Source organism: Quercus lobata, chromosome 12 (assembly GCF_001633185.2).
Source record: "Quercus lobata isolate SW786 chromosome 12, ValleyOak3.0 Primary Assembly, whole genome shotgun sequence".
In the NCBI taxonomy this organism is placed as follows: Eukaryota; Viridiplantae; Streptophyta; class Magnoliopsida; order Fagales; family Fagaceae; genus Quercus; species Quercus lobata.
The window spans coordinates 18,713,453-18,724,978 of NC_044915.1; the positions used below are offsets into that span (position 1 = coordinate 18,713,453).

Genomic DNA, 11,526 nt, shown 5'->3' on the forward strand with positions numbered 1-11,526 from the left:
CCTAGGCCAATGAGTTGCCTTAGTTGGAACTATTGTGGGCTTGGGAACCCACAAACAGAAGATGAACTGGTTGCTATGGTTGGCAACAAAGATCCTCAATGGTTTTCTTGATGGAGACAAAATGTGAGAAGTCTACGATTGAGAGAGTTGGCAAAAAGACACAGCTTTCAAATAACTTTGTAGTTCCACGGGTTAACAATGGAGGGGGCTTAGCACTACTGTGGAAAATAGATTTTCGGATGGATGTTCAGTCTTATTCTGAGCGTCATATTGATGCCATTATTGACCATGGAGTTGATGACGCCTGGTGATTCACAGGTTCCTACGGTGACCCTGATACCGTCAGCTGGGAAAACTCTTGGTCTCTATTTCGGGATCTTAGCAGTCAATTTTCTCTTCATTGGATTTGTTTAGGTGATTTCAATGAGATGTTGTTAGCTGAAGAAAAGTAGGGTTGGCTTGACAAACCGGAAAGACAGATGTAATCCTTTAGAGTTGCTTTAGATTTTTGTCGGTTAAAGGACTTGGGGTTCAGTGGATTTCCCTTCACTTGGTGCAATAGGAGACCGGGAGCTCATAATGTGTGGATTCAGTTAGATAAGGGTGTAGCCACTGTGAACTGGATGCTGCGTTTTCCATCTACCCGTGTCCATCACCTTGATGCCTTTCATTCTGATCACAAGCCTTTATTGTTATGCACAGACTCAGAATTCAAACGTTTTTACCACAAAGGTTGTCCATTTAGATTCAAAGCGATGTGGATAAAAGAGGAGTCATGTGAAACATGTGGTTCGGGATTCATGGGGTGTTAGCAATGAGGTTGCCTTGGTCATGGGTTTCAACCAGAAAATCCTTATGTGCCAAGAAAAATTGGAGTGGAATCAGTCCACCTTTGGTCATGTCCGAAACACCTTAACAAAGTAGCTTAAGGAGTTGCAATCTGTGGAGGAATTGGGTGGGTACACTACAAACCCGAACCGTGTGTACCAACTGAGAAGTGACATTGATAAGTTGAAAATGAAAGAGGAATGCATGTGGAAGCAATGGGCAAGAACAGCATGGCTGAAGGAGGGTGATCTAAACACTCAGGTATTTTCATTGCCAAGCTAGCCAAAGGAACAAGAGAAATTATATTACAGGTTTAGAAAACGAGGCTGGTTTGTGGATGGAGGATGAGGCTGAGATGGGAAAGATTGTTGAGAGATATTTCTAGGACATGTTTACTACTTCTCAACCGGATGGGTTTGATACAATTCTGGATGGGATAGAACCAGTGGTGACAGTTAAGATGTGTGCAGCCTTGACTGTGACTTTCAGGCAGAGGAAGTGGACCAAGCTCTTAAACAAATGGCACCTCTTACCGCCCCGAGGCCTGATGGTATGTCTCTTATTTTCTATAAGACTTATTGGCACATAGTTGGTAAGGATGTAACTACTATGGTTTTAAATGCTTTAAATTCTAGTGTGGTTCATGAGTCCCTAAATCCCACTTTCATATCTCTCATCCCAAAAATAAATAACCCAAAAAGAGTCTTTGATTTTCGACCTATCAGTCTCTACAATGTGGTTTACAAGCTGATTTCTAAGGTGTTGGTTAATCGGTTGAAAAAAATCTTGTCAAATCTGGTTTTTGAATCCCAAAGTGCATTCCTATCTGGTAGATTAATTTCAGATAATGTGTTGGTTGCATTTGAAACTTTGCACTATCTTAAGAGAAAAACTCAAGGTAAATTGGGTTTTATGGCACTAAAACTTGATATGAGTAAGGCATATGACCGGGTAGAATGGGTCTTTTTGGAGAAAATAATGAAGAAATTGGGTTTTACTGATAAACTGGTGACTTGTATTATATCTTGTTTGGCTTCAGTTTCTAATGCTGTCTTGCTCAATAGCCAACCGGTGGGAAACATTAAGCCAACTAGAGGGATCAGATAGGGTGATCCTTTATCGCCCTATTTATTTTTACTATGTGCCATGGGATTACAGGGGTTGTTAAAAAAGGCAGAAGCAAATGGGGATATCAGAGGTGTTTCTATATGCAGGAATGGCCCTCGGGTTTCCCACTTATTTTTTTTTTTTATGACAATGTCCTATTTTGTCAAGCAAAGGAGGAGGAGTGCCAAAAAATTCTTGACCTACTCTCAGTTTATGAAAGAGGTTCAAGGCAAAAAATAAACAGGGAAAAGACCAACATTTTCTTTAGCACCAACACTCAACCAAATATGCAAACCCAGATTCAAAATATCCTAGGTGTGCATGCTATTCACTAATATGAGAAATACTTGGGATTGCCAGCACTAGTAGGTAGAGCGAAGAAACAAAGCTTTGCCTACATTAAAGAAAGGGTATGGAGAAAGTTACATGGGTGGAAGGAGAAGCTCCTTTCTCAAGCTGGTAGGGAAATTTTGATTAAATCCGTCATTCAAGCCATCCCTACATATATGATGATTTGTTTCAAACTCCCTAAGGGGTTGATTAAGGAATTGGAAATGCTCATTAGGAAGTTTTGGTGGGGGTATGATGGTAACATTAAAAAGGTGCATTGGGTGAAATGGGAAAGGCTTTGTGATGATAAGGGGAAAGGAGGAATGGGTTTTAAGGACATTGAGAAATTTAATGATTCTTTGTTGGAAAAGCAAGTTTGGCGTATGATAAATAATCTGGACTCCCTGTGCCATAGAGTCTTTAAAGCCAGATTTTTTCCCGATTGTTCGATACTTGAAGCCAAGGAGTCTACCATTGGTTCCTATGCATGGAAAAGCATTTTAAGTGCTCGAGATGTAATCCAAAAAGGGATGGTATGGAGGATAGGGAATGGGAGCTCTGTCAGAATCAAAGAAGACAAATGGTTGCCAGTCCAATCACACAAATATGTTGTATCACCTATGCCCACTATTGAACTGGGTGCAAGAGTGAATACACTCATCAAGGCAGAGACAGGTGAGTGGAATGTCTCTGAAATCTAGTGTTTGTTCTTGCCTCATGAAGCAGCCACTATTTGTGGCATCCCATTGAGCACTAGACTTCCACGGGATCAGATTATATGGGGCCTTACTCCCTCTGGTACTTTCACAACTAAGAGTGCTTATAAACTTTTAGTTTCCCATGCTTCAACTAACCTTACAGGTACCTCTTCATTGGCACAAGAAAATAAGTTCTGGAAAGACCTTTGGCAGCTAAGAGTTCCTAATAAAATAAAACACTTCGCTTGGCGGGCGTGTAACAGTTCCCCTCCAACCATGGTCAACCTTCAACACAGGCATATCTCTGTCTTGGATAGGTGCAAAGTGTGCAAGACTCAGCCTGAAGGTGAACTCCATGCTCTTTGGTCCTGTTCGAAGCTTGCCGAGGTTTGGAGCTTTCTAAACTGGACCTAACAAGCTGCCGATGTATAGGTCTCTAGCTTCAAGGATTTGTTGGAGCAGTTTATGTAGACCAACGAAGATTACAGGAAGGAGATTTTCATCACCATCGCATGGCTTCTGTGGAATCATCGCAATGCTTTAAAAGTGGGGCGGCCCACCCAAACCGTGCACAAGATCACCCAAATGGCAAGAAGTCTACTCCAGGAGTTCCTAGACACTCAAGAACCCACCAAAGTTAATCCCAAGCCACCTCCGATCCAAAAACTTTAGCAGTGGTGCCCACCTGATGCTTACATCTTCAAGGCCAACTTCAACGCGACGGTGTTTAAGTCAGAAAACTTGGTTGGCTTAGTTGTCGTAATTAGGGACTGGTGTGGTGAGGCTATCGGTGCATTATACACGTCAGTCCCCCTAGCTCAGATAGTGGTTGAGTTGGAAGCACTGGCGTGTCGTAGAGTAATGCAGTTTGCCAAGAAGATAGGCCTTACACAAGTCATTTTTGAAGGTGACTCGTTCACAGTCATTCAAGCAATACAGGAGGGGTCTTTTGACGTCTTACCGTACGGGCATGTCATAGATGATATTCGCGTTCTAGCTTTGGACTTTCAGTTTTCTGTGTTCACTCATGTTTCACGAGTTTGTAATGTTGTCGCTACGCATTAGCCAAAAAAGCAAAAAACTTGTAGGGGCACCCAGGTTTGGTGAGAAGAATTACCTAAGGACATAGCCTCTCTAGCTAGTTTTGATGTTCATTGAACTTTCTTTTCCTTCATTATGAATAAATTGCCAGGCACTGCTAGTCTGGTTTCTCAAAAAAAAAAAAAGGATATTTATGATGTGATCCCACATTTAACTCCAAAATTAGAAAACAAAACTCTTTCTAAAATAAATAATTTATGACACAGCACAAAATTGGACTTCAATTGTAGAATCTAATTGAATTTTCTCTAAAAAACTAGGAATTTAAGAACTATGTATAAAAGATTGGAAGGGGGAAAAAACTCAACTTTGACTCCCTAGTAAATTTATATTTCAATGTTGGAGTGATGAACTCACAAACTCCCTTTAATAAAAGACTAGAGATGGTATCACCTTAATTATATGTGGGCAATGGAATTGATGGACCAATATAACAAAAATTCATACTCAAAATATTTTCTACCCAAAAAAAAAAACTCTAAAAAGAAGGCTAAATTCTAAAAATCTTTAAGCTACATTAAACCCTATGATTTTGACATGCTTCTATGGACGACTAAATTTCTAGTTCGAAAAAAATCAAACAAGTAAAATAGTTTCACAAATGCAAATTTGTATTAATGATTGTGTGGTGCAATTCTTTGAAATTACAAAAGAGTGATCCTCTAATTCGATCTCCTTGCAAGACTTATTGATTGGAATTGTGGTAATTTGATTTTGACTTGAACACAAAATATCCTTCAATTTGATTGAGGTATGGATCGAAGATTGCTGAAATGGAATTATAATGAATCTCTGGCTATGAGCTTGTTAGAAATCCTTTATTCTTCACGTTCTTCGTGTGTTCTTCGTCTTCGAAGGTTTGTGGCGGAAGTTCTTTGGGGCTTTAAAGGCTTGAATCCGTAGAGCTTCACTGATTTGTGATTTGTTGATGCTTTTGGAGGCTTTTGAGCTTGATTCCAGCAAATTTTAGAATCTAGGCAGATAGTTTGGATGATTCTGCTTCGAGTGTTCATCGATTTTGAGTTTGAAGTTCTTGAAATTCTTGAAGGTTTTGAGGCTTGATTCCTATAGAGCTTCTGTACTTCTGATGCTTCTGAATCTTCTCTGATGTTGCTTGTGCTCTAGATGGCTTGGTTCCTTTAAATGCTTTAGAAAGGCTTCTATTTATAGGAGTTTGGGGTAGGTGAGCGACACGTGACGAAGTCTGATTGGTGACACATGTCACAGCCTGATTGGTCCGCTTATGTCATTGCTTACACGACTGGGTTACATATGTCATCGTTTACACATGCTGGACTACTTATGTCATCGCTTACACGCACTGATGTGTGATTGGTTTTTGCATGACACTTGGCAAATTTCTGTTAGTTTCTGAGTAGTGATAGCAAAACCTAGCAGTAACATGTGGTGCTTTATAATTGGCTGTATTTTGTGAACTTTGTAGTATGACGTGTCAGCTTGTGATAGATCAGAAATTTTCCCTCTCTACAACTTCCAATTCATTTTTTTTTTTTTTTATCATTTCAATCGTCTAAATTTAATTCATTTATAGGTGTTTTGTCTAGTTTCATCCAATCTCCCCTTTAGAATTTTTTTTTTTCCAAAACAATATTGTTTTGGGTGTGAAACTGTGGGAATAATGAATAGAGATGGAAGGACTAAAATAAAAGCAACCTTCATGTTGTAGTTTATTCCTAGAACCTTCCATGCCATCAAAACCAAAGGAACATAAGGATATGCAAGTAATTGGCACCAACAAAATTGATGTATGGTTCTAAAATGCTCCGTTTTGGTTAAACGGAACCTTCTACACATAAAGATATATAACACATAGAGATGTAAACTGATTTTGTGATGAATAAAACACCTGCCTTTTCATCAAAAGATGATGTATCAAAAAACTAATGTAATGTTTAGCATAATGGAAATTAAAATGCCTATGAGCATACTAATTATATTATATGAGTTCATCATATTGAATATGATACAAAAGAATTAGGCTTAAATTAATAGTTCAAACACCAAATAAAATTTTTTGCATTAAATTTGGATTTCTACCAGTATCACCTATCCCTCTCTAGCTACCTTTCTTTTATTTCGTTCTTAATTGAAAACTCAAGTGAAATCAAGAAAATCTAGGCTATAAGCTTTTCTTATTAAAAATAATAATAAAAGGACAAATATATATATATTTATATATATATCCAAAACCCCACACATTTGTTAGAATTCTTCACCAATAAAAATGTAATTCCTCACATAACATTTTTTTTAAAAGCAACAAATTCAGTCTTTAATATAGTTATTTAAAGAAATTATTTTACTTAAATTTTGATTCTCTTGGTAACCTTAGATTATTTTTTGGTTAGGAGTGCACATCCAATAGGTATTTCCATTGTAATAATGTCAAGTAAGGTTGTTAACTACGAAATAATGGATATATATATATATATATATATACACACACACACATTTGTTTTAACTTTTATTATATATATATATATATATATATATAGATCCTACATCCATAACATTTTTACAACAATTTCATAACAAATCATAGGTGGTTAGTTATTATTGGTTCAAATTTGAACTTAACACTAAAATTACTTTTTTGCTCTAATAATAATAATCAATAACAACCTACTACTTAAGATTTGTTGTAAAAATATTGTGGACATATCATTTTTCATATATATATATATATATATATATATATATATACACACACAAATAGTAAGCGTAAAGTTTAGACAAGGTTTACATAAGGTTGGTTTCTCAAAAAAAAAAAAAAAAAGAGGTTTACATAAGGTTACTTCTTTTCAGGATTCATATCTTATATCTTATGTTAGCTGTGTTACTGTTAATATGGTGTTTAACAAAACCAGACATGAGTTGTGGAGAGCATAACTGAAGGTCATTATGGTAATTACGCATTTAGAGAATGCAACTTTAATAATTCCACCTCCAAATGTATACTATAAATAATGCATCCATTTGTGTTTTATATTCTTAGCACTAACATTCTTTCTCATGGCTTTCTTATCCCACCATCTCCAACTCACTCTCTTGTTTCTCTTTCTATTCAATGCCACTTTGGCCTACTCTTCTTGGCGTTTTGAGAAAAATGTGGACTACAACAATTGGATATCATGGAATATAAAAAATTACCAGCAGAAAACCACTTTGAAAGCAGAATCCATTGTTCAGGCACCAGGGGCTGCAGGCAGGAAAGCTCTAGATTTGAAGCTAAGGAAGGCTGAGATGAACAAAGTGACAATAAGTGTAAGTCAAAATGGGACTGGTGATTTCAAGACCATTAGAGAAGCTCTTAATAGTATCCCATTATATAACACCAGGAGACTAATATTGGTGATCAAACCAGGTGTTTATAGGTATGTTATTTAGTAATCACTGAAGCTTAATTCTTTCTTCATTTACAAAATATATTCTAGCCTTTTTTATTTTCCCATGTACCTTGCAAGCAAGATTTATAACATTACGTTATGACCATATTAAAAATGCTAACTTGGGATTGTAGGGAAAAGATTACCATCCCCAGAACTTTGCCCTTTGTCACATTTTTAGGGGATGCTAATGACCCACCAACTATTACTGGGAATGACACAGCATCGGTGGCTAGAAGAGATGGGAGCCCAATAGGGACATTTGAGAGTGCAACAGTTTCTGTGGATGCTAATTACTTTGTGGCCATTGACATGAAATTTGAGGTACACCAATATGTAATAAAACTAGCCTCATCACATGTGCTTCACGCATGTGATGAGACCTTTTTTTTTTTTTTTTGGTTTAGTGTCATAATTTTTCTTTCTTATCAATTTAAAATTACACATTTGTCCATTAATATCATGTATTTATAAACTACTGATACAGTTAAAAGTGTCATGAGGTTAACTCCAAAAAATAAATAAATTTACATTGGAATATATAATTTTGATGTCATTTTAGTGTTCATTATTTTGGAGTTAACTTGATGACACTTGTGAATATATCAGTATCTTGAAATTGATGAAAAACATTTTGTTAGGCACATTCTCTAGGCAAGTCACCAATAGTTCAAAACCATTATTCTTTCTTGAAAACACCACTATCTATTACTCACTTTTGAATTCTTTGCCACCAAGCAACTCAGAGCCATACGTATGTTTTCAACACCAAAATTTACAAATAAGGAATGTGCAATGTGGTTCGAATTTTGAAGCTACATTTCTTTAATCCCAGTGCTTTTTTAATTGCGATTTTAAATTATTTGCAAGAATGAATTATAGAAGTTTATAGCTCATATTAATTATAGTTATATTGTCAACTGCTACTGTATCTTATAATTGTTTAAGAGTACCTCACACGTATAACAAGGTAGACAAAGATTCTATTCTGCGTGAAACATTCCAAAACTCCAAACAAAAATGCCACCCATGTTCAGAAATCAGAACATTCAAAATTGGAAGCATTAGGCAACAATTTAAATTTAAGATTCCATGTAAAAAGTGAAATGTGTAATAAATTACCAATTTTCCCAAAAGTTTAAACGGTTGAAAAATTATGAATTTAATCATACTTATAAGAATATAAAGTAATTATGAATTTTCCCAACTATATACTCACCCTTGTCAAAGGCCAATCACCATTTTCTATCTTTTTTATTATGTTTTCATTCAGGTAAAACCAATCACTATGAAATAAAAATTAGTATATCATACAAAATTTTAATTTGTTCACTAAAATTTCTGTAAATGTAGAACACAGCTCCACATGAGACTGGATCCATTGGAGAGCAAGGTGTGGCTATTCGCATTTCTGGAACAAAGGCAGCATTCTACAACTGTAGTTTTTATGGGTCTCAAGACACACTTTATGATCACAAGGGCCTTCACTTCTTCAATAATTGCTTTATCCAGGGCTCAGTGGACTTCATTTTCGGCTATGGCAGATCCCTTTATGAGGTCAGTCAATCACTAACATACGGACCCCATATGGATTGGGCCTATGGCTGGTGTTGCTAGCCAGCCCAAGACTAGTGGGTTCGAATACATTACATAGGTAGTTATCCCCTGTAATCAGATCAGTGCAGCATCTCCAATAGAACCAAAATTATAAGCAAAATAGAGAATGAAAGTCTTGAAAATCAAGTCCAACAATATCTGCAAAATAGGCAATTATTTTTGGCTCATCTACAGTCACTCTCTTTGTGTGGAGAGTACTGTAGATGAGCAAAACAATCTGTTGGCTTAAATTTTTTTTAAGATGAACTAAAAAGTATATAGGCAAAATAATATTTAAAGGTGATCGAAAAAGAATAGAGAGTTTGTTAAAAGGTATATTTAAAAAAATAGGTAAGAAAAGGCAAAGGAAACCTTTTATTCTCCAAATAGCACCAAAATATGACTAATTAAATTGTTGGAGATGCTCGAGTCAAAGGGTTTGAACTTTGAAGCTCAAACTCAAATGGGTGTCAACTATATATTAAAGTCTTCGGTACTAAAGTGAAGGAAAAATTAGTACCTCTCATTTTGTAGTGTGGAAAGGGAAAAAGTATAGGTACAATTCCTTCAATGTTTTATATTGTGTTCCTTAAATTAAATTCAATCATGTTATTATATTGGCCAATGAACCACATACATAGTTCAATTAATTGGAGAAAAATAATATATTTTATGTTGCATTAGTTAATACAGCCATATGATTAAAATTAGTTGAGAAATATAAAGTACATCACATAAAGAACCGTACTGTAAATCTAATGAGTCTCTTGTGGACAAATAACAATAACAACAACAACAATAATAATAAAATCATACTCTAAAAGGCCATGCCAACAGCCAAGTTTAAAATCTAGCATTTAGAAGAGGTTGGGTCAAGACTATTAGGATTACTAAGCAATTTCCTATATGGGCAGAACTGCAATTTAAATTCCATAGCCAAGAAGGTGGCCTCCCTCACTGCCCAAAAGCGCACCAATTCCTCATTGGAAAGTGGGTTTTCCTTCAAAGATAGTGTGGTAACAGGGAGTGGCCAGGTTTACCTTGGTAGAGCATGGGGTGATTATTCCAGGGTTGTTTTCTCATACACATTCTTGGACAAGACTGTTCTTCCCCAAGGGTGGAGTGATTGGGGCGATCAAAAACGCGATTTGTAAGTTCAATTCAATACTTTCAGTATGCATTTTAGTGCTTCTTTGTCCCAATGATTAATGCATTAAGCTATGACACAAAGTTCTTGGTGTCTAATTAAGTATATATAGCACTGCAAAAATAAATAAATAAATAAAATAATGACTTAGCAAATTAATCAAGTCCTTGCTATAGTGTAACTAGGTGTGCTTTTCTTTGGGTTCTTGCAGTAGTGTATATTATGGAGAATACAAGTGCAGTGGACCAGGAGCCAACTTGACAGGAAGAGTACCTTGGGCGCGCATGCTAACTGATGAAGAGGCTAAGCCTTTTATTGGGACTTACTATGTTGAAGGGGATTCATGGCTTATAAGACCTTATTAGTATTTGATTTCTTTTTTGCTTCAACCATCACCATGTATACATTAGTTGCTTGGCATATATATAAATATATATATATGCCTGGTCAACCAATAAGGTACTCGAAGTTGAAATTCTTGACAATTAGTGTATGTAGTGCACATTTGCCAAAAATAAATACGTAGGATATGAATTTTTACAATTATTCTTGATATAATTATTGGTTTTTAAATGTGAATTATTTGGGATAGAATCATGGAAAGCTATGAGGAATTATCTCCAAATATAATTGTAGTTGTTGAAATTAAAGAGAAATAGGATAAAAAATTTAGATGCGGAAGCAAGAGGAGATAAAAATCATAGAAATATTGATAATTTGGCCTGACAGCCTACGTCCAAGGAGAAAACCATTAACTATTACAATTTTACTATATGCTAGCTCAAGTGTTTTGTACAACAAACCCTAACTATGTTTGCGTCTTTTTATCTTTTGTAGGACGAGAGGACAAAGATTTTCTTCAAGAAATAGGGCTTCAAAAAAGTGGTTGCCTAGGCTTTTACTTGGATCTAGGGTTTGTATTTTATAACTACAGCACACAGACAACAACCCACAATTCATTGTAAAAGAATTCAACCATTGTATTGAGCAGATAGTATTTTAGAAACCCTCATCTTGAAAATATTTTTTGAAAAATAAATTTTTATAAAAATATTTTCTAAAAGATGATTTGATTTCTATATTTTGATTTGCAACATTAAAAATGAAAATATATATATATATATATATATATATTATTTGACTTGCATTAAGGTGATCATTTATTGGTTGGACTCAAGTTGGGGTCTAACCACTCGACATAATAATATGGCTCATTAAATACTTAGAAACTCATACTTCTCTTGTTTGTCACTTTATCCTTATGCTCAAAATTAGGGGTGTGCATAGGTCGGGTTAAGGAGTTTTTCAACCC

General features: G+C 35.6%; 2 protein-coding genes across 2 annotated transcripts; both read left to right on the forward strand.

Annotated features, from left to right (window-relative positions):
* Window positions 1-1,017: 1,017 nt before the first annotated feature.
* LOC115970339 lies at window positions 1,018-4,028 on the forward strand. Its single transcript, XM_031089986.1, has 6 exons — window positions 1,018-1,089; window positions 1,318-1,836; window positions 1,987-2,026; window positions 2,296-2,940; window positions 2,992-3,350; window positions 3,639-4,028. Exons 1-6 carry the CDS (start codon window positions 1,018-1,020, stop codon window positions 4,026-4,028), a joined length of 2,025 nt encoding a protein of 674 aa, XP_030945846.1.
* Window positions 4,029-7,097: 3,069 nt separating this feature from the next.
* On the forward strand, window positions 7,098-10,579 carry LOC115971068 (probable pectinesterase 53). Its single transcript, XM_031090748.1, has 5 exons — window positions 7,098-7,459; window positions 7,606-7,795; window positions 8,825-9,028; window positions 9,982-10,217; window positions 10,426-10,579. Exons 1-5 carry the CDS (start codon window positions 7,098-7,100, stop codon window positions 10,577-10,579), a joined length of 1,146 nt encoding a protein of 381 aa, XP_030946608.1.
* Window positions 10,580-11,526: the final 947 nt, after the last annotated feature.

What these genes read in the sequence shown, in the direction of transcription:
- LOC115970339 (XM_031089986.1), top strand. Translation starts at nt 1,018, where the DNA reads ATGAAAGAGGAATGCATGTGGAAGCAATGGGCAAGAACAGCATGGCTG. An exon ending in AGCAAATGGGGATATCAGAG is followed by an intron (nt 2,027 to 2,295) that starts GTGTTTCTATAT and finishes TGGGATTGCCAG; the next exon opens with CACTAGTAGGTAGAGCGAAG. An exon ending in CCTGTTCGAAGCTTGCCGAG is followed by an intron (nt 3,351 to 3,638) that starts GTTTGGAGCTTT and finishes AAACTTTAGCAG; the next exon opens with TGGTGCCCACCTGATGCTTA.
- LOC115971068 (XM_031090748.1), top strand. Translation starts at nt 7,098, where the DNA reads ATGGCTTTCTTATCCCACCATCTCCAACTCACTCTCTTGTTTCTCTTT. An exon ending in CCATTGACATGAAATTTGAG is followed by an intron (nt 7,796 to 8,824) that starts GTACACCAATAT and finishes CTGTAAATGTAG; the next exon opens with AACACAGCTCCACATGAGAC. An exon ending in GGCGATCAAAAACGCGATTT is followed by an intron (nt 10,218 to 10,425) that starts GTAAGTTCAATT and finishes GGGTTCTTGCAG; the next exon opens with TAGTGTATATTATGGAGAAT.